Genomic DNA, 22288 nt, shown 5'->3' on the forward strand with positions numbered 1-22288 from the left:
TTTTTTTTTTTTTTTTTTTTTTTTTTTTTTGGGGGGGGGGGGTGGTATTAACTTCTAGATTATTTTAAAACATAATAAATACCATCCTAAATACTGACGTTGCAAAGAAAGTGTATTGAGAAGCAAAAGAATATTTAAAGTTGTAATTTTAAAATTTGATGTTGCGTTTGGTCATGTATTAATATTTTATTATTTAAAAATATTTAAACTAAGTCCTAAAAACACATAAGTTGAGTTGATATGAGTTAATTTTTGAAAACTTGAAATTTGATCAACTCACTAACGTAATTACGTTATTACCTTGTTTTCCCATCATCTTATCGTTACTTATTATTTGATTACCTTCCTTTTTTTATATAATAAGTTTGTCATGCATCGTATTATTTTTTTCTCGTAATATTATAAGCTTAGGATCTTTAAATTGTGATATATAGCATTACGAAACCTCAAGAAAAAATACAATTTGTTCAACTGTCACATTTATCTAAACTTAATACTTTTGCCACAATAAAAATGCTTAGTAAAAACAAACATCTTCTTCAATATTAATTATTTGTTCTGAAGTTATTTTTTTATTAGTATTATTTTCCTTGAATCTTGAAATACTCAACATGTGTATTTTTATTTTTATTAATTATCCACTGTAGTTTAAAGCAAGTGGATTCGTCATATTTTCTAGAGAAATCTATGGGCAGTCACGAGGGTATGTTTTATTAAATCTCAAGAGTCAAAGGGAAAAACAATTTACAATAGATTTTAAGAGACAAAGGTTCAAAGGGTAATGATAAAGTCACAAAAATTCAAATCTAATCGAGTTTCAATTCAGATATCGATAACGAGGTGAATTTTTTTTTAAAAAAGTTATTTTTTTTATTTCTCATTTGATGTTTGATATTTGTATTGAAATTTCAATTGTTCGAATTCATCTCGTATAAAGCCCATTTAAGAGGAAAATATTTCTTTAGCAATTTATTTTTTAATTTACGATTTGAAAACTCGAGATCTCAATTTAAGAGAGGGGGGTTCTATCCATAGCATTGCAATTTTTATTGGTGAAACAAAGTCTTTTGATGCATTATGGTTATAAGGCAACTAGGAAATGACAAGATAAGTTTAACTTTTAATTTATACGTTGACATTATAAAGTATTTTTTACGCCACTAAATCACCTAAATAATGCTTATAAGTAATTGTTCATATTAAGTGAAATTAATAACTTGAAGAATATTAAAATTAACATGTCAATAATAGGTTAAAATACATGATAGTATACTAATGTATATTAATTAAAAATCCATAACAAATTACTTTGTCATCCATTATATTATATGTATATAATATTAATATGTTTTAGCCCAATTATTTATTTGACTTTAAATTTATATTTGAAAACCCCTTAGTGGTATGGTTGAGAAGCAAAATGATGTAATTCTTGTTCAAAGTGATTATTATAATTAAAGATCTTAAAATGCAATTCCACTTATTAATGTCTAGTTATTGATGTTGAGATGGGGAACAGTAAGAAATAAAATATTTAGCTTCTTGTTGTTAGAGATATTGTAAGACTGATTTTGATGAAAATTTGTTATTCTGAATTTGTTGTGTCGAATAATTTTTTTTTAAAAAGATTCATATCAAAAAGCTTGAATTTGAAAACTCTGATAAAAAAAGAAAGGATTATATTCATCGCACCATGATCAGCTTCAAATTTGTATATGTATTTATTAAATTTCAATAAAATTTTATGTTTGCTCTTTCCCAATGTAAAATAATTGAGAATTGTCTCATAGAATTATGGATGTCACCACCCTTTTTATTTTATTTTTATTATTTTAAATTTCTTTCTCTTTTGATTCTCGTGATCTTCTTCGTGCAAATCACAAGGAATATAGCATTAGGTCAAGATTTTCTAATTTGTTCATTTTTCTCTTTTCACCTTTTTCGAATAAATAAATCTGACGAAGGAATGATTGGAATCCCTTTATCCTTAGACATAAGTTTTGAATTCGAATCCTTAAAAATGATCAAAAAATCATTGAAAACATCGTCTCCAAAAAAATGGGCACTAAATTTTTGGTGGATATTGTTATATGTGTTACCTAAGATGGCGGGAATCTTCCAAAAAAAGCTTATTAGTTCTCTTTCATCACTTTCATGAGATAAGGGCAAGGTTTATGTTTCTTCTAGACCCCTTGTTATAGTATTTAGGGTATATTCAATATGGAGGAAAATATTTTTAAAAAAAATTATCATATATTCTAAGCTGAATTATACTTTTTTGTTTTGCAAATGTTATATTTTCACCTTTCTGAATAATAATGATAATCCCATTAAACATTTTTTTTTAAAAATAAAATAATTATGTGTCCGTGAATATAGGCCCATTAATAGGACAAACATATTGGGACACAACTGCTTTATTTAAAAATAAAAAAGAAGGGAACAAATCACAAGCAATAATTAATACAACCTTAATAATAATTAATAAAAAGCATAAAAGGCAGCATTTGGTGGGGACTTTTCTTTTTAAAAGGAAAATTTAATTGACAATATTAATGGTAATAATATACAAACACAAAATTAGGCATGTGCACAAATTGGTTCAACCTAATCATCGAATCGATTCGAATCAATTCAAATAATAGTATTTATAAAATTTGAATTTGATTTACAAACTCAATTATAAAATATTATGGTTTTCCAATTTGGATATAATTGGGTATATTTACAAATCGAACCGACCCAAAAATTGAATTGTGTATACACCACTAAAGAGTAAATACTAGTAATGTAAGGACTTGTTCGTTCTAAGTTGATGTTCTAAATGATCTAGTTACAAGAGTCAAGTTATGTTGAGATTAATAATACTAAAATTATAATGTAATAAATATATTTTGTTGAAACTTTAATTTGTTGTATTATAAATATCGATATACATAGTATAATAAAAAATGGATATATACTTTTTAAGCAAAACATAAGTGTTTACCATATGAGAGTTATTACTAACACTTTATTCTTATTCCATGTTCTATATTGTATATAATAATACATAAATTCATATATGGTTTATTTGGTTATTTGTCGCAAGGAAAAGTTCAATTCTTGTTACATTGGGCTTAGCCCAACAGGTATTGAGCTCCTAAAATTTCCAAAATTATTCTAGCCCTAGATATTAGGCGGTCCTGAGATTATTTATCTCATTATTTATACCTTAGTGATAAGATAAGTTATTTCATATACATGGTGAAATAACTTATTCCGAAATGATTAATTTTGAAATATCTTGTTCTCAACCAAACGATCTCTAACGGTCTTGTTTATTTTGACATGACCTATTGTTTAGTTCATTCTAACTTTATCCATAACTCTCTTTCAACTTGCATAACCTATTAATCGATTTATTTACTAACTTAACTCATTTTGACCTATTCAGTTTTAGCCCAAAGCACAAATTTGACACTTTTAGTCTCGATGGTTGTTGACAAATTAATACATAAAAATTAGATTATGATGGGAGAGAAAGTGCAGGCAGAGCACTATACTATGTTGTGCTTCCCATTACTAATTTAAAAGATTATATTATCAAACTAAATAAAGAATATTCATATAGACTAACGAATAAAATTGTGACATATATTCCTTGGTGAAATAGCCAAAGTAATATTATAATATATAATAATTTCCTGTGACCTGTAATGATAATCACATCTTTGTGTTTATGTGCTTCCACAACCTTGGGTTATCCATAATTTTCGTACTTAATATAACAACCAAACTCCCAAAAATAACTCTTTCCAAATTCATCAATCTCTCTATTTCTTCACCTTTTTTTTTCTTTTCTTTCCTACTTATTTTTAAAAAAATTCTTCACAATTCTCTTTTAAGTTTCTTTTCCCTATCAATCATCTATCTAATATAGTGGAGGTCATGGATCATCTATTTTGATTAAAATTAAAAAGGTGCTATAAATTTGTCTTTCTTTCTGTTTTCTTTGTTGAATGTGTATTTTTTGCCCGTGCACAACATATTCCGCATGCAGGGTTCGAGGAAGAGTCGCACCTCAAGGGTGTAATGTAGATAACTTATTATAATGCAAGTATTTAGTCATTGCTTCAACAGAAATAACTTTATCATTGCTCTAAGACTCCCATTTAATATGTGCATTTTCCTTATATTGCATTAAAATCATGATTGCCAAAAGTTTTTCTTTGTTTTATTTTTTGCAATTTTGCATGAATGTATTCCTAAAGATTGTTCTTATATATTTGGTAGTTGCTTCTCAATTATGAGCAAAAACTTTTGGTTGGCAGGCCATTCACACACGGGGAGGGGGGGGGGGGTATGGCTTAGGATAAGAAAAGGACAAGAACACTAGGTAATTTTCCCCATATGTCTTAGCTTTAGTGAATAAAGTTACTTGATACCTGATATCTATTGCTGCTGGTGGGAAATGGTAGGTATCCCTACAATTAGTCGAGGTACGTGCCAGCTGACACATACACCACAGTTATAAAAGAAAGGGTTAGAAGGAGGAATATATAGGATTGTTTCTGGGATCAATATTTCTAATTTGTGAAGAAATTGGGCTAAGATTTAGAACAATGCATGCATTTGTCTTTCATTGAATTCAATGATGGCAAATATTAAAAGTAATGCTTGTAGCCTGTAGGAGCTTGTGTTAAAAGTCCATTTGGTGACTTTTTCATAACTTTTAACTTATTACTACTCTTTTGCAGCAAAATACAAGTTCAAAATCTAGTTAAGCCAAAGAATATAATGGCAACAAGGGGAAAGGACACTGCTCCACCAGGAAAGGAGAAGAGAGGAGTATCTCCTTCACATCCTATTCCTCATCATCTGAGAAGTCCTAATTCATCAACTACAAACTCTCCGGTGCGGAAGCGAGCAGATTCAACTACATCAAACAAGAATGTTCCCAACTATCTCAAGCCTACAATGTCTTCATCAGGTGATTCCAACATTCACAATAAACCTACTCTAACTCGAAGAAGATCATTCGATAAGCCTCCTCTTGCTACTTTGCAAAAAACAGCTAATCCTAAAGAGAGAATTCTTCGGTCATCCTCATCGTTTTCAGGAAAAAGTTCAACTTCCCAGAAACCCCCTTCAGATAGATTATCCAGAGCATCTCATATGAGTAAGGATGCCACCAGTAAACAACGTGGCACTAGCACGTATGCTACACCAGGGACAATAAAGAAGAGCACAACTACTGGCATAATCTCCAAGAAACAGGAGGCTGGCAGGACTAGTCATAATGGCACACACAAAACAAGAAATGATCAAGATGGTCATAGTAGTTCAACACCAAAAGCATCAATAACTAATTCTTCTCATGCAGTGGAGGATGTCATTCTGCAGGCTGAAACTGATGAAGACGACATATACAAGTCGAGCAACGATCAGGATGGTCACAATGATTTAACACCTAAAGCATCAGTAATAACTGATTCTCTCCATGTAACTGAGGATGTTAGTCCTCAGGCTGAACTATCAGAGCAAGAAGATAATCAAGAATTTCCAGTTACTGATACTGAAAGTGATGTGATCATTAACCACAGTGAAGCTGCTGCTTCTGATGCAGGAGAAAACAATTCAGCCATTGAAGATCAAGAAGAGCATAATGGAAATGTAATCAATGCTGAAACAGATCTGGAGAACCAAGAAACTAATAAGGTGGAAGAAACAGAAGAGAAACAACTTGTTGATGAAACCAGCACCAGCAACACTAAAGAACCAGAAGAAATTACCAATGATCCTAACAAACATCATCTTGAAGAGAACACGCTAAAAGTAGGGGATGAGACTCAAGAAGTGAAAGAAGAGGATGGAGGAAGAAACCAAGGAAAGGAAACTGTAATGGCAGTGGAGCATGAAGCAGTGCAACAGACTAATACTATTGTGGCTTCATCAAGGCCTCAACGTCAAGTGGTGCACGGGAAGAAGGAATCCGTGGTCTCCAATGATGTGATTGAAGAGACTGCAAGTAAGCTTAGAGAGCAAAGGAAGAACAGAGTGAAAGCACTGGCTGGTGCCTTTGAAACTGTCATCTCCTTGCAGGAGCCCAAGTGAGTATTTCTGTTTCGAGTATACATATCTTCATTGGTAGCTGTATGATTATAGTTACCATTCAGTTTATTCTGTTTCCAGCTTTGAGGAACTTTCAGTATTAATTATATTTTTGTTCAGAAACCAATAAAAATGACGATAATGATAAAATCATAGTAACAACAACATGAACAGTAACAATAATATAATTGTAATCAAATCACTTTATGTTTTTATCATTTGTCATGATTTCTAATTATAATCAATATGTGTATCTGTTGAGACACAGATGCTTGTGACATAAAAGTATATTTATCATTAGCAGCTTAATCATACACAGTTTTCTGATTAACGTTTTGGAAATATTCTAATTTCAGGGCGTAAATTAGAACTTTTGGTAGAACTGGACATGCTTGGAGTGGAAGATCAGAGTCAGACATGCTGCTACAGTATGGCTGATAGGGAATGCATCACCAAAATTGTATTCATCTATAATTGTTGGTCAGAAAGGTATTTCCGTAAGTAAATTTTAGGAACATACAATTCTTTCAAAACAAAAAAAAAGAAGAGAAAAGTTCAAGAAAAAAGAAATCCAAAGAAAAAAAAAGGATAGGACATATATGTGGTTTTATTTTGTATTGCTTTAGAGCTTTTATCTTAAACGGCTCTGTATAGAAGTACCAGTGAGAAAAAACCCTGGTGATTCGTGTATAAATCAGATTTGTATACACATGTAATATTTCCCTTTGAATTTGCCACAGGTTCTGGTGGTAGTGAAATTTATTTTATAGGATTGTTGATGGCCAAAATGGTAATGTATCAGATCAAATGATAAATCAAAATATCATTGAATGATTATCAACTGCTATTAGAGTATCAATGTAGAAAAAGGAGATTCTACTTCTCAACACTATGTTCCTAGACTACTTGATAGCACCTAATACTGAAAGTTAAGTTAAAACTAAAATGAAAGAATTGGACTTAACTGATAACTAACATAAGTGTAGTGTATGGTAAGATAAGTTGTAATAAAGCTTGTAATTATAAGTAATATGAAATGTTTGGACGAATTGAAATGGAAATGATTGGATTGACAGTTGTCATGATTGATTAGATGATTGCATGATCCAATTACTACCTATTTATAGACTTAAAATTGGAAAATCTCTCTAACTACTAGGGGACCGTCCTTCAAATAAGGGCTACATATACCAGTGTACAGCAACTGCCACAAAACTGCAGCAGTATATCCATTTCAGTTAACGACAAAATAATTCAGAAGATTTGAAGAATTTTCATTTTAATCTAAGAAGATGCAAAGTGTAATAATTTTTAACATTTCATGAAACTTGACTGCTGATAGAGACAACAAGGAAGGCAAAAGACTTTGATGACTCACTCGATGGTAAAGAATTTTCATAGCCAAAAGAAAGAAATGCTGCAAACCAATTTCCAGAATTTTTTTTAAAGGAATTTGGCTTACCAGGTTCCTCAACCAACTAGGTTGTGTTAGGTTCTTTACGTACTGCATTCTTCAATGAACCCATTTTCCGGTAGTTTGGTGGATTGCCCAAAGCCATTACAACTTATGGAGAGATAGGCCAAACACGCACAGTTTGGGCTGATAATTAAGAGGACAAGCATCACAGAAGAGTGGAAGCGCAACAATAATGTTGTGAAGTCACAGTAGAAAATACACAAGTTAATCACCACTACCAAAAGATTAGAGCTGGAGAGACAGGCCAAACATGAAAAGTTGGCCTGATAATTAAGAGGATAAGCCGCACGGCAGAGTGGAAGCTCAGAAATAAAGTTGTGAAGCCACAGTAGAAAATACACAAGTTCATCACCACTACCCAAAAGATTAGAGCATAAATCAATAAAACTTCAAATATAGCTAAAAATTAAGATCAATATTCATCGGGACAGAATCACCAGATTATAAATCAAGATGAACCGCATGCAAAGGTCAAAGGGTTCAGTAAGGAATATTAATCATTACAAATAGAGGAGCTCATCATTAGCAAATAGGTTCAATTCCATAGCGCTGAAACTAAGCCTACTTGTGTCAGTATCACAAAAACGGATGGCACTTGAAATTCATCATTTACAAAGTTTTAGCTTCTTGAAAAATGAAGATACCAGGGATTTTGGATAAGGTTTTGTAGCAAGACAGGTTGGTATATTTTCTGGTTGTTCAATCCACAGTTTATGAGCAATGCCCCCAGCTTTTAGCTTTTCTGCCAAGTTCAATATCTGGGCTTCACCCTTCACTTCAAGAGTTACCTACATAGCCAAGAAAGGAAGTTGCATTGAATCTTTGATTTTCTCTAAATTCTCTATACCAAGGACTAATCTAAGTTAGAATGCATCGAAGTGGAATATATGTGGACGTCATTCTAAAAATTATTTCCTGATTATAAGGAAGTTGCTTACAAATAATCTTACTTCATTTTCTCCCCAAAAAAAAAACAATCTTACTTAATTGCATAATATAAGTTAACCATAGTGTAAACTAGAATATTGAACTTCTTTAGAAAAGTCCAATGGCATTTATTGACCCCAAGTTCACAGCAAGCAACTTCAGTGTAAAATTCTGCATAATTCATGTTTTACATACTAACCTAAGCGATCACTAGTTCACTACAAAGGAGCTAACAGAGCACCAATCTGGCTTTTGTTTTTCTATAAGCACCGTTTGCTCTTTTCAACTTCATACAACTGAAAATTGAACACCTTAAGAGAATAAATCACACAGGAGCTAGTGCACCAGGAAACCAACCACACAACTTGTAACAAGTGTAACCATTTTGGCCTTTTCCTGACATAACACAACGCATCAAACAACCTTACCCATCAGTTTCATTTGCTAACCTTACAACCACGAGAATTCTTAGCCTACTAATATCTAAATTAATAATCTAATGACTAATATACATTCTTCACTAGCACCTTGTGTATGGCCTAACAGTCAATGTAGTGGGCACAAACCTTGGAGATCAGAGTCAAAGTTCCAGCAGGAAAAGAAAAACTAGATAATCTCTTCCTATGAATCCCATCTGACTAAGCCTTGGTGGACAAATTTATCTAATAGGTAACAGGTACCCAGTGGAATAGTCGAGGTGCACACAATATGCACTTTTACCCTCAGTTGTTGCAGTCAACATAACTATTATCATTAAAGTTGTTGCAAGTTCCACGGTCTTATTAGCATATACTAAGCTAACCAATAATAGTATGTTCTTTACAATTTCTTCAGCTAAAGTATTGGTTTTTACAGAGATATACCTCCAATTATCTTCTAGCTGACTTATAGTACAAATACTTTAACATGATCAAATGTATTATAACTAACTGATCTGGTGAATCCGAAACAGTAATGATGAATCTTACTAAACAAAAATCAACTAATTAGACGATTTACCTTATGCATCGAATCGATATTGGAAGGGCTACAATATTGAAGAGTAACAGCATCGTCTTTGTGAGACCAAATGGCGGCGACGGCGGCATGGCAACCTTGCGTAACCACACTTCCTAACGGCCAGGTATCAATCAAATCTCTCCGTAGAACAACATACTGAATCACCGTATCGGTAATCGAGCTCTCCTCTGTACTATTGTTGCCGGTTGTGGTCGTATCGCTGCCGGCAGCAGTGGCGCTGCCGGCAGCAGGGGCGCTGACGGCGGTAGTGCTGGAGTCGCCGGAAGGAGAAATGGATGTTGATTCCATTCGAGATGTTACGCCGACGTTCCGTCGCCGGAGATTAGTATTGAACGTTAACTGAATCGCCGGAGCTAAGCTGGGGGGAAAATGCGTGAAGTTGAGAGAAGTATAACGGGAGCAGAATGGAGTGCCCATATCTGTTTTTTTTTTTTCAAGTTCCTTTATTGCCCTTTTCTTATTAATTTCATAATGCAAATATTAATTACTAATATGTTAAAATATTTTTTACAAAAATTATCGAATTTAAAATAAACGTATGATAGTACATCGATTGATTAATTCAATAAAATCGAAATTAGCAAGATGGAGGATTTGCATGGACATTACTTCAACATTTTGGTTGCGCACAAGTACACATGTGCGTCCTACATGACATAGTACACGTAGGATGCCATGAAATATCACGTGAGACGTGTGTATACTTGTTCAATTATATACCAATTTAAATGTCTATTTGTACACACTCAAAGTTATAGAGCATAGATGTCAGATGAAGTCAAATTCAAAGGCACGTTTATGTGTTATGTATAAAATTAAAGGCACGTTGGATCAACTATTGAACGATAAATGTCATAAACAAAAAATAGTTCATTTTTTGGAGTGTATTGCTAGCTGTTTATAGTATCTTTTGCCGGACGATGAATTCAGAGAAAATATCGTTAATAAACACACATTTTTTTCTTCTATTTATATATATTTATAAGTATATGCAAAGTTTATATTGTGATTCTGTGAATATCTCTTGGAGCTCTAATAGGTACATGCATGATACTTTTATTTTACTTCAATTTCCATATTTTTTTTCTAGTTTTTGCTTCAATTCCCAAAATATAATGATGAATTCACATAGTTATATGTTTGGGGTATGGAAAGGAACATAATAGTATATATGTTTCTGTATAAAATTGAACAAGTATACACATGCGTCTTACGTGACAATTTGCATGAGTGACACTCGTCCTACGTGGCAACTGATTTGTATTATGTCAGTAGTGTGTTTACTTGTTCAACTTTATACAATTTAAGTGTCCACACACTCAAAGTTGGAGGGTATAGATGTTAGCTGAAGTCAAGTTAAAGGAGATGTTTATGTATTATGTCTTTATTCGATGTTGTTGACTTTTTTACCAGTCGAGAATGTGATAAGTCGACATTAGGAGGTACTTGTTTTTCTTATAGACGTTGAATCTTGTACTCGCCTATGTACATATTTGTGTCACATTGAGTCTATTTGATTTAATATGAGTTTTTCTTGTAGACGTTGAATCCTGTAATCGCCTATGTACATGTTTGTATCGCGTTTCTATCGTCTCTTTATGTTGAAACTTTTTAAATTTAGGAGGCAAGTTGTGAAGAATGGGTGTTGAGGGTGTAGATCAACAAACAAATTCAGAAGGAGGAATAAGGAGAAGAGTATGTTCATGCACGAAAGACGATTTTCTTCCTGAGGAATCGTTCAAAAGCTGGGGAAACTACGCGAATGCACTCATACAAACGCCAACAAGACTAATCGATAGGATCCTAACACGTTCTGAAGACGAGGAAGAGTTGGAATCAAAGTCGCGGAGCCAGAATGAAATGAAGAAGACACTTACTTGGTGGGATTTGATATGGTTTGGAATGGGAGCTGTTATTGGAGCTGGAATATTTGTTCTTACAGGCCTTGAAGCTAATCAAGAAGCTGGTCCTGCTGTTGTTTTATCATATGTTGTATCTGGTGTCTCTGCTTTGCTCTCTGTTTTTTGCTACACGGAGTTCGCGGTTGAGATTCCTGTAGCAGGTAATTGTCGATTCTAACTTGTTTGGAACTGAGGCATAGTTGTTGCACATATATCATTTCCGTTTTTTGTGTGGTGGGAGGGGTGGGGTACATAACAATCAAGAATGAGAGTATTTAAACAAAAGAATAAAGATTTCGATTTTGATATACTTTAGGGGAGTTTAGCCGCGAAGATTTGAGAAAGTAGTTTTTGTTTTAAAAGTGAAAAATGACTTGAAAAATTGAAGTTGTGTTTAGTCATGAATACAAACTCGAGTTGTTTTCTAAAAATTTTATACATAGAGATTGAGGCTAAGTTGTTCAGACTCTCCAAAAATGTTGCAGCACCGGTGTCAGATTCTTCAAAAATGTACTGTTTTTGAAGGATTCGACACACACCTGATGACATTTCTGAAGAGTCTGAGTAACATAGGACTAAGGCTCAACTATGGCAACGAACTTTAGGTAAGGTACTATGAACTTGTTATTTATGATGCGTTATAGCAGGTAATCTGTCTTATTTTTCGAATTACTAGTTTCACTTTTTATGAATGGTAACGCGAATGAAGTTGTTTACTGATGTTTTAGGTGGTTCATTTGCCTACTTGAGGGTGGAGTTAGGTGACTTTGTTGCCTTCATTGCTGCTGGTAACATACTTCTTGAATATGTCATTGCTGGTGCTGCAGTAGCTCGTACGTGGACTTCCTATTTCGCGACTCTACTAAACTTCAGCTCGGATAAATTCCTCATCAAAGTGGATAGTTTAGCAGAAGGATACAACGAGTTAGATCCAATTGCTGTTGGAGTTTGTATCATCATCTGTATAATTGCAATTCTTAGTACAAAGGGCTCGTCTCGTCTCAATTACATTGCCACTATTGTTCACATTTTCGTGATCTTTTTCATCATCATTTGTGGCCTAATAAAGTCGGATACCAAGAACTACACCCCCTTTGCTCCATTTAAAGTTCGCGGAATTTTCAAAGCTTCTGCAGTTCTGTTCTTCGCGTATGTTGGATTCGATGCTGTTTCCACTTTGGCTGAAGAAACTAAAAATCCAGGCAGAGATATTCCAATTGGACTAATTGGTTCTATGGTGATCACAACTTTTCTGTACTGTTTACTAGCCATAACTTTGTGCCTGATGCAGCCATATCAGATGATTGATACTCAAGCACCATTCTCCGTGGCGTTTAAATCTGTTGGATGGAATTGGGCACAGTATATTGTAGCTGCAGGGGCGTTGAAAGGAATGACATCGGTGTTGCTGGTGGGTGCAGTTGGTCAGGCTCGTTATCTAACTCATATATCACGAACTCACATGATGCCTCCTTGGTTTTCTCAAGTAAATGCCAAGACAGGTACGTATTCAGGATTTAAATTTGATAATTCAAGACCACGAACCTCAATGTACGTTGAGCCCATTGACTGTATGTTATATCTATAGGTACACCAGTCAATGCCACAGCTGTCATGTCATGTGCAACAGCAATCATTGCCTTATTCACGAAACTCGATATCCTCTCCAACCTCCTATCAATCTCCACTCTCTTTATTTTCATGCTCGTGGCCCTTGCTCTCCTCGTTAGACGTTACTATGTTCATGGTGAGACAACTATAGCAAATCGCAACAAACTTATCACGTTTCTCTTGATCATTCTTGCATCCTCAGTCGCCACGGCTACTTATTGGGGACTAAGTAAAGATGGATGGATTGGCTATTGCATTACTTTGCCAATATGGTTACTAGCAACAATTGGACTATGGTATTTTGTTCCTCAAGCTAGAAAACCAAAGCTTTGGGGTGTACCACTAGTGCCATGGTTACCATCAGCTTCAATTGCTATTAACATTTTTCTATTAGGTTCACTAGATAGAGCTTCATTCATGAGATTTGGTGTCTGGACTGGCTTTTTGTTGGTGTATTACTTGTTTTTTGGACTTCATGCTTCTTATGACACTGCAAAAGAGTTTGAAAGGGGTAGAGGATGGAAGAATATTGAAGAGGGAAAAGGTGTAGATAGCAAAGATATTGTTCCTAGTGCACCTATGTAAAAAAAGATATACGTGCATCAGATGTTTACATCAAATCAATAAATGCATGACATGTGTCTGTACGTACATTTTTATCAGTTAACTATGGTTAATGAATGCATATCTTCACTTTATTAAACCACTTAACCATGATATAAGTTGTCAATGCGGATAAATATTGTGTTCATCAATTGAAAACAAAATTTTGACCTTCTTTGATAATGTATATGTTCATACTTGATTTGGTTGGGTAATAAAATGTTTTCAATGTGTATGCCATGACAGTCACAATATTTGTAACTCCTAAACCTAGGTAATAGAGTTGGTGTATATACGTTAAATTCTCAAGTAATTATTTTTTAATAGACTCGATGTATATACGTTAAATTCTTAATTAATTCACTTGATCGTTGTTCCTTGAATAATGCCTCTCCTTCAACCTTCTACTTTTTAGGCTTGCTTCTATGCTTAGTTTATAGAGTTTAAACTTAGTATTTATCTCGAACGGTTAATAATATTTCTACTTATCTTTTTCATGACTCGAACTTTCAAATTTCGACTCAGTATTACTCATTACTACTTAAAAAAAAAGTTTTGAAAATATTTTAAAAATGAAACAAAATAATTATTGTTTTTCCAAAAATAGCAAAAGGGGTGAATCACAAAGTAGAATCAACACAAAATATGATTTCATTTGAACAAAATCATTTCATAAGATCTCAAATTTGTCAAAAAAGATTTAGAGAGAGAGTGAGAAAAAAGAAGAGAGAGAAAACAAATGGTGTAGTGTAGTAGTACTGTCCAGCACTTTGTCATTGCCAGGAGGACAAACAATTTCTTGGACTAAGCAAAGAGTGTGTTGTGAGAAAAAGCAGTCACTTTTCATTTCCCAATTTATCTTTTTAGGGTTTACTTTCTCCACCCCTTCTCTTTTCTTCATCCCAAAACATTCATTTAGTATATACAAAAAGTCCCAAATTCAAATCTTGCTCATATTTGCTGGATCTTGATTTGCAATTTATCTGTGAGTGAGTTCTTCTGACAACTGCATTTTCTTTCTATATATATATATCAGTCCTTTTGTTGTTGTTGTTGTATGAATAGTTGTTGACTTTCTTGATTTGGGGTGGGAATTGTTTGTTGGGGTTGTGTTTTTTTGATCATTTGACATGATGAAGAGCAAAAGATTGAATCTTTTAGAAGTTTGTTTCAGTGTATTGCATTTATAGGGGCTTTAGGGCTTTGGGGGTAGTTTTCTATAAGGAAAGATTTAATCTTTATGTGTTAAGTTGTTTGATTATTCAGATTCATTAGTGGGATTTTGGTGAATTTAAGGATGACCCAGATGGAGAAAGGGATTGAAAATTTGATGTCAGCAAGAAAATGTTTGAGGGCAAATTTTGAAAAGTCAAAAGCTTTAGGTTTATCTATTGAAAAAGCTGGGCCTAGATTTGATGAGATTATTCAGAGATTGCCAGCTTTGGAGGCTGCTATAAGGCCAATTAGGGCTCAGAAAGATGCTCTTGGTGCTGTTGGGGGACATATTAATCGTGCTGTTGTCCCTGCGACGGCGGTTTTAAAAGTGTTTGATGCAATTCATGGACTGGAGAAGTCGTTGTCTGATCCTCAATCGGACCTCCCGGGATACCTTGGTGTGCTTAAGAGGCTTGAAGAGGCATTGAGATTTTTAGGGGAGAACTGTGAGATGGCAATTCAGTGGTTGGCGGATATTGTGGAGTACCTAGAGGATCATGCAGTTGCTGATGACAGGTTTACTTCAAGTATGAAGGAGGCATTGACTTCTCTAAGGGAATTGCACAGTGGGGAGGAAAAGGGTCGGCTTGACGGAGGGCTTCTTGAGGTTGCGTTAGACAGATTGGAAAGTGAATTTCGACGGCTCTTGGTTGAAAATACTATTCCACTGCCAATGTCTGATCCAGCCTTGCCAGGTGAACAAGCCTGCATTGCGCCCTCGCCTTTGCCAGTGATGGTTATCCAGAAGCTACAGGCTATAATCGGAAGATTGATTGCTAATAACAGGCTTGATAAGTGCATATCTATTTATGTTGAGGTGAGGAGTTCTAATGTCCGGACAAGTTTGCAGGCTCTTAATTTGGATTATTTAGAAATTTCAGTCTCCGAGTTCAATGATGTGCAGAGCATAGAGGGTCACATTGCTCAGTGGGGTAAGCATTTAGAATTTGCTGTAAAACATCTTTTTGAAGCAGAATATAAACTTTGTAATGATGTGTTTGAGAGAATCGGGTTGGATGTGTGGATGAGCTGTTTCGCTAAGATAGCTGCCCAAGCAGGCATTCTTGCATTCCTTCAATTTGGAAAAATGGTTACAGAGAGTAAGAAGGATCCTATCAAGCTGTTGAAGTTGTTGGACATTTTTGCATCTTTAAACAAGTTAAGATTGGATTTCAATCGGCTCTTTGGTGGAACTGCGTGTTTGGAAATACAAAATTTGACTAGGGATTTAATCAAGAGTGTGATTGAAGGTGCTAGTGAAATCTTTTGGGAACTTCTGGTTCAAGTTGAGTTGCAAAGGCAAATGCCACCTCCTCCTGATGGCAGTGTTCCGAAACTTATCATTTTCATCACCGACTATTGCAATAAGCTGCTCGGGGATGATTATAAGTCTATCCTCACCCAAGTTCTGATTATTGAAAGAAGTTGGAAGCAGGAAAAATTTCAGGAGCGCCTTCTCATTAATGAGCTACTGAATATAATGAAAGCTGTTGACGTGAATTTAGAGACATGGTCAAAGGCCTATCAAGATGTTATTTTGTCATATGTGTTCTTGATGAATAATCATTGGCATCTATATAAGCATTTGAAAGGAACTAAGCTTGGAGGTCTGATGGGAGATTCTCGGTTAAAGGAGCATGAACAGTACAAGGAGTACTATTCTGCCTTTTTCTTGAAAGAAAGCTGGGGAAAGCTTCCTGCTTTATTAAGCAGGGAAGGTCTTATTTTGTTTTCAGGTGGGCGCGCCACCGCTCGTGATCTTGTCAAGAAACGATTAAAAGCTTTTAACGAAGCATTTGATGAAATGTATAAGAAGCAGACTAATTGGGTAATGCTGGACAAAGACCTACGGGATAAGACATGCCAGTCAATCATTCAAGCTATTGTGCCTGTTTACCGAAGTTACATGCAGAACTATGGACCATTGGTTGAACAAGAAGGAAATGGCAAATATGTGAAATATACAGCTCAATCTTTGGAAAAAGTGTTGAACAGTCTGTTTCATCCAAAACCTGTGAAACATGGTAGTTTTAAAGTCCGACATCCTAGTGGAAAATTCAGCAATGTTATAACAGATCAGAATCAGACTTCTCCGACTGTTAAGTAATCGTTAGATTGTTATCATTAAGGCAACAGTTAAACTTGACAGGTCTTCTGATGTTCATCTGTCACTCTGTGTATAGTAAGTTTCTGAAGGATTCATTCACTGCCATTTAGCCAGGTCGGATTTACAAGCATAAAGAAGCACATCCTCACCACACAAAACTGTTGACACACTGGGATGCAGCTATCCTCAACTGGCCCCTTAGTTAGATCTATGGAGGACTTTTCGGCTAAACTTATTCAATTTGTCTCACATACTTACTGATTAGTTCAGCGACAAAGTATGAAGCAGTACAGTCCCCTGAATTGCTGTTGCTGCTGTCTTGTACAATATAGGTAATTTTCATTTCTAGAGGTTTACCAATTCTTATATGTATCTTTATGATCCTTACATAATATGCAACATGTCATTTGTTCCTGTTAGATGGAAATGTTAGTTGAAGTAGAGCTCTGAGCTCTAAGCGTTAGTCGGAACGATGTTTATCAATAAAGATAATATGCTGTCTTCTTTACTAGCAATTACCATATGATATGATTCCCATTTGATAATTTGGTTATGAATATATCTTTTACTTAAGTTTCTTATTGCACTCGAGCCCTTTAGTCGACTAGCTGAGCCAATGGACCGAGTTATACAAGATTTATCTTGGAATGTCGATTTTCTTATGTTTCTTGTTAGATTATAGTATCATCCTACTAGCTTCTTGTGTTTTGGGAAGCCTTATTCACTTTCTATGCTTTTGTTTTCCATTCTCCCTATTGAACACCTTCACACCTATGTTGCTCAGACTCTTCAAAAATGTTGTTTGGTGCACGTCAGATTTGACACGAGTGCGGCAATGTTTTTGAAGAGTTCGAACAACATAGTTTCTCACCATGGAAAGGAGATTAAAACAGTACCAACAGGAAGAATAATGAAAGTTAAAAGAAAGTAATCATTCTTTTCCTCCATTCCTTTGTGTCAAATCTCTTTTTGCTTAAATTTGCCTTTCTTCTTCTCTTTACAATTATGGTTATTGAATGCTTTCTACCCTCCAATGGTAACCTTAAAACAATTATTATTCCCTCCGTCCCAAAATAAGTATCGCTTAAGCGTTAAATAATTGTCTCTTTAGGAATTTAGGATGAGAAATAGTGATTGTTTTCTATATATTTTTGTATTAGTGAACTATTTCTTCTTAATAATGCTCGATTCTCAAGAAACATCTAACAGAAAATGGGTGACTTAGTAGACTATACCTTCTATTATTGTTTTTCTTAATGAACATGAAATGAATCAGAGCGACACTTACTTTGAAATGGCGGAAATGCTACATCATTGTAACTGTCTATTGTCCGACAAGCAACAAGCATGAAACAAGAATTGCTCAAGACCATATAAGGTGACAAATAACTCATCACCCATCAGTGAGGAAACTCAATCCCTGCATTTCCACGACATGATATTTGGAGTGACCAATGTAAGATGGGGTCTAACATCGAGTGATCCTAAATAGAGATGAAGCTAACTCTGATATCTTGATTAAAAAAATAAATCGATTTTCAAAGTCTAACTCAACTCTAGAAGTATTAGCTCATGAGATGGTATTTAGATTTTAGTCACCCCTTTTGCTAATAAAAATTAGTGTTATATCTTGATCTTGCATTAACCCTATAATTTAAAATTGGAAAAAAGGAAAAAAATGATTAAATAGTGCACACACCCATCAAATGTACATCAAGCTTCTAATTTACAATAAACACAGCATTTCATTAATTAATGGGAAAATGCATAAGTACCCTTAGCCTATGCGCAAAATTTCTGAGACACATCTAGTCTTTACTAAAGTCCTATTACCCTCCGAACTTATTTTATATATAATTTTCTACTCCTTTTCGGCCTACGTGGCATTATCCTTGAAAAAATTGTCAACACGCTCTGGGCCCACGAGATAGTGTCACGTAGGTCGAAAAGGGGTAGAAAATTATATATAAAATAAGTTCAGTGGGGTAATGGGATCTTAATAAAGGTTAGGTGTGTCTCAGGAATTTTGGGCATAGACTGGGGGTACTTATGCATTTTTCCTTAATTAATTCATGCAATCCTTCAAAGAAATTTCATTCCATTTTAACTGTCGTTTTAAAATAATTGAAGGATTCAATTCTCAAAACAACCTTCGATAAGCTAAAGCAATAATTAAAATAGGACGGAGAAAATAATAATAAAGAATTGAATGGAATCTATGTGCCTAACCCATTTTTTTATAGCACAACCTTTTTGACTTTATCACTAAGCATTTCTTATATAAAAACAAGACTCTATGGGAAGAAGACAAACATCATTACATGACAAATCTCGAAACATGTTTGGTCAAATTTTGTTAGCAAAACTTAGGATCCTTTTGGACATACTAACACATTTTTTAATTTTAATTTTTTAATAGACCATTTTGATTATATATTATAGTCAAATTTGTGTTCCAACTTAAAACTAAAATTGCAAAGTTTGAAAAATAAGTTTTGATCACTTTTTTTAGTGAAAAAAAGTACTCCTAGTCGTTGGTTCCTTATAATATTATTTTTTATCGTGATAATGCTTATTCATTCAGATAAAAAAAATTGCTAAGACGATAAATACCTTCCACCTTAAATCTGGACATTTTGAATTCAAGTCATCAACGAAGTAACAAAGAAAATGAGAACTCCTATTTTTTGTTTTGAAGTCCTAAATTAGAGTACCTATTCTTCCACATTCGAAGAATGAAGGGTGTATACAATGGAAAAAAAACATTAAAAAGGTCAAATCACCCTAGATTACTAAAGAGTTTTTAGAGTATCTTTTCTTCCACATCTGAAAGATGAAAGAGGTATACAATAGGAAAAAAAACGTCAAAGAAGTTGAACCATTCTATATTACTGAAGAATCGTCAAATTTCTCAATGACATCTTTCTCTTCTATCCATAAAACTACATATTGTTTAAAGTTAGATACATATCGAAACATAATTTCAATTTTTATTTACTTTTCTTAACTTAATTTTAAATTTTCTCTTTTTTAGATATCTCTTAAATTCATATCCGAACGTTTCATGCTAATCATAGGAGTAATAAATAAATAAAAAGGTAGGAGTCAAAGATTGCGAAACTTTTCTTTTTTTCTCTTTCAACCCCTAAAATCTTTCCAAATTTACATAACAAACCAATCCCACAGCTTCCTACTCTCTACTCTTTTAACCCCTAACTTTTCCCAAATATAACTTTCACCCCTCCACTACTCCAAACTACAAAATCACCCTACAACTCTCCTCTATCTTCATTTCACTCCCTACTTCTTTTCCATTGATCCAAAATTCACCATTTGAGAATTGTTCCCATGCATCGCAACTGGCTTATGACAATGTTCACCTTCATAAGTCACAATCAGCATCGTTGGATCATCCATCGCGCGCTCCACGTGTTTCCTTGCTGGACATCCACGTAAGCTGCTACACTTGTAATAACCCCTGATCAAACAAAAAAAACACGTAAATAATCGTTCATCCAATTGATTAAACTAAATTAACGGATGTGATTGATGGTGCATTGTAATTACCTTGGGTATGCTGAACCCTTGATCGGCTTTTGCCCGTATTTCCTCCACGAAAACTCATCTGCCGGTATATCAGCAATCCTTGAACTTATCGCCGCGATTCTCATCACTTTCTTATCACGAGATTTCCTATTTTAAAAAAATCAAATCGTCAAATTAATCGTATTTCATAAGGTATGAATAAGACTACGTACATGCAATCTCTCATAAAATATAAATGTTGTGAAGTCAACAAAGACGGAGAAAAAATGATATCAAACGCGCTACAAGGAGCGTGGATATCACGCGCTATTTTTTAGTCAAAAACGAAAAAAGTACCTCTTTTTGCAGTGACACTTGCCGGAGCCGGTGGATTTGCTGCCGGAGATATCATCAGATTGTTCATGCTCACGGCAACGTTTTCCGGTGATCGGAAGATTCCCAGCCTGTGCCGGAAGCAACAACATAGAAGAAGAAGCTTGCTTACCATTCGATACAGTTGCTTCGCCGGTAATCGACGACATAAACGACGACGAGTTCGTCGGCGTCGGAGTCGCCATTAAAACCTCCTTAGATTTCACAGCAAAAGCAGTAAAAGCACTAGAATTCCCGATCGGACGTTCAACACTCGGCTTCGTAAAGTCAAGCGTCAACGCCGTCTGCAGCTGCACCGCCGGTGTCTCCTTCGCCGGAGCAAAGCTCAACGACGGAGCAAGAGACAACGTAGTAAACGAATCAGGATAAACCGGAACCGGAGCCTGAACCGGTCCACGGCGGAACCGAGCATGACCGGTCCGGTCCAAAATAGAAATCACCTTCTTAAACTTAGAAACCGTAAAATCAGCAATTTCACGGCAATCAACCTGAACCGGTTCATGAGAAACCAACCGGATTAAATGCTCCATAGATTTTAAACCGGCAGAAGCTGCTTCTTGTACAGCAAAATTTTCAGTCATTTTTGAAACTACAGCCATTTTTTTTTTCTCATGAGGAAGATGAAGTAGAAGACTGAGATATTTAAAGGAGAAAAATGATGACCGGTGACCGGTTAATCAAGCAAGTCAAATTTTCTCTGATCAAACGGCTGTGATTCATTTGATAATTTCTATGTAATTTACAAAAAGACAATAGTAACCTCACTTTCTTTGCTGGTAATAAGAAAAAGACAAATAGAGGATTGAGTTTGTTTTGATTTATGGGTTGTTTACATTAATTGAAATTATACAAATATCATATTACTTTTTTTTGACAACTCATTTTCACATTGAAAGATATTTTTGTGTAATTATCTGGTATTAGATTTTCAGTTATTCAATTATATTGTAACAGTCAACCTGCTAGTGATATTGTCTGCTTTGGGTCTAGGCCTGCACGACTTTAAAATGCGTCACTAGTTAGTTATAAGATTTGATTGCTTATATACCTAACATGTCTCATGTGTTTGCCGATATGAGACTTCTAATCTTAAGCTAGAGTCACATACACCCCCTCTATGGACTCACTCAATACCGAGGTTTGCCCCGCCTTACCAGAATTTACCTAAACTCAGTTGAACTCTAGCCCACATCAACAAGGCTGGCACATGAGTGAATTTGATACCATTTGTAATGGTCCAACCTGCTAGTGATATTGTCTGTTTTAGTCTAGGCTCGCACGACTTTAAAACATGTCACTAGTTGATAAGACTTGCTTACTTATATACCCAACATCTCTTCTGTGTTTGCCGATGTGGGACTTCTAATATTAAGCTGAGACGTCACATATATATAGCTAAAATCAAGCTTTTTAAAA

The 22288-nt window shown here is 34.7% G+C and overlaps 5 protein-coding genes across 5 annotated transcripts; 3 read left to right on the forward strand and 2 right to left on the reverse strand.

Annotated features, from left to right (window-relative positions):
* Positions 1 to 3834: 3834 nt before the first annotated feature.
* On the forward strand, positions 3835 to 6802 carry LOC102581595 (dentin sialophosphoprotein-like). Its single transcript, XM_015306569.1, has 3 exons — positions 3835 to 3962; positions 4740 to 6092; positions 6450 to 6802. Exons 2-3 carry the CDS (start codon positions 4780 to 4782, stop codon positions 6454 to 6456), a joined length of 1320 nt encoding a protein of 439 aa, XP_015162055.1. The 5' UTR covers positions 3835 to 3962; positions 4740 to 4779; the 3' UTR covers positions 6457 to 6802.
* A 1164-nt stretch (positions 6803 to 7966) lies between these two features.
* Positions 7967 to 9953, reverse strand: LOC102581926 (putative peptidyl-tRNA hydrolase PTRHD1). Its single transcript, XM_006342402.2, has 2 exons — positions 9497 to 9953; positions 7967 to 8358 (listed from the first exon to the last, which is right to left on the reverse strand). Exons 1-2 carry the CDS (start codon positions 9932 to 9934, stop codon positions 8176 to 8178), a joined length of 621 nt encoding a protein of 206 aa, XP_006342464.1. The 5' UTR covers positions 9935 to 9953; the 3' UTR covers positions 7967 to 8175.
* A 1202-nt stretch (positions 9954 to 11155) lies between these two features.
* LOC102601781 (cationic amino acid transporter 1-like) lies at positions 11156 to 13614 on the forward strand. Its single transcript, XM_006342633.1, has 3 exons — positions 11156 to 11579; positions 12147 to 12920; positions 13007 to 13614. The coding sequence occupies exons 1-3, from the start codon at positions 11156 to 11158 to the stop codon at positions 13612 to 13614; spliced, it is 1806 nt and encodes a 601-aa protein (XP_006342695.1).
* A 691-nt stretch (positions 13615 to 14305) lies between these two features.
* On the forward strand, positions 14306 to 17465 carry LOC102582255 (exocyst complex component EXO70A1). Its single transcript, XM_006342403.2, has one exon. It carries the CDS (start codon positions 14930 to 14932, stop codon positions 16952 to 16954), a length of 2025 nt encoding a protein of 674 aa, XP_006342465.1. The 5' UTR covers positions 14306 to 14929; the 3' UTR covers positions 16955 to 17465.
* Positions 17466 to 20066: 2601 nt separating this feature from the next.
* On the reverse strand, positions 20067 to 21504 carry LOC102582592 (probable WRKY transcription factor 17). Its single transcript, XM_006342404.2, has 3 exons — positions 20837 to 21504; positions 20522 to 20647; positions 20067 to 20432 (listed from the first exon to the last, which is right to left on the reverse strand). Exons 1-3 carry the CDS (start codon positions 21469 to 21471, stop codon positions 20255 to 20257), a joined length of 939 nt encoding a protein of 312 aa, XP_006342466.1. The 5' UTR covers positions 21472 to 21504; the 3' UTR covers positions 20067 to 20254.
* Between the last annotated feature and the right edge of the window lie 784 nt (positions 21505 to 22288).

The sequence above is a fragment of the Solanum tuberosum genome, unplaced genomic scaffold (assembly GCF_000226075.1).
Source record: "Solanum tuberosum cultivar DM 1-3 516 R44 unplaced genomic scaffold, SolTub_3.0 scf00034, whole genome shotgun sequence".
In the NCBI taxonomy this organism is placed as follows: Eukaryota; Viridiplantae; Streptophyta; class Magnoliopsida; order Solanales; family Solanaceae; genus Solanum; species Solanum tuberosum.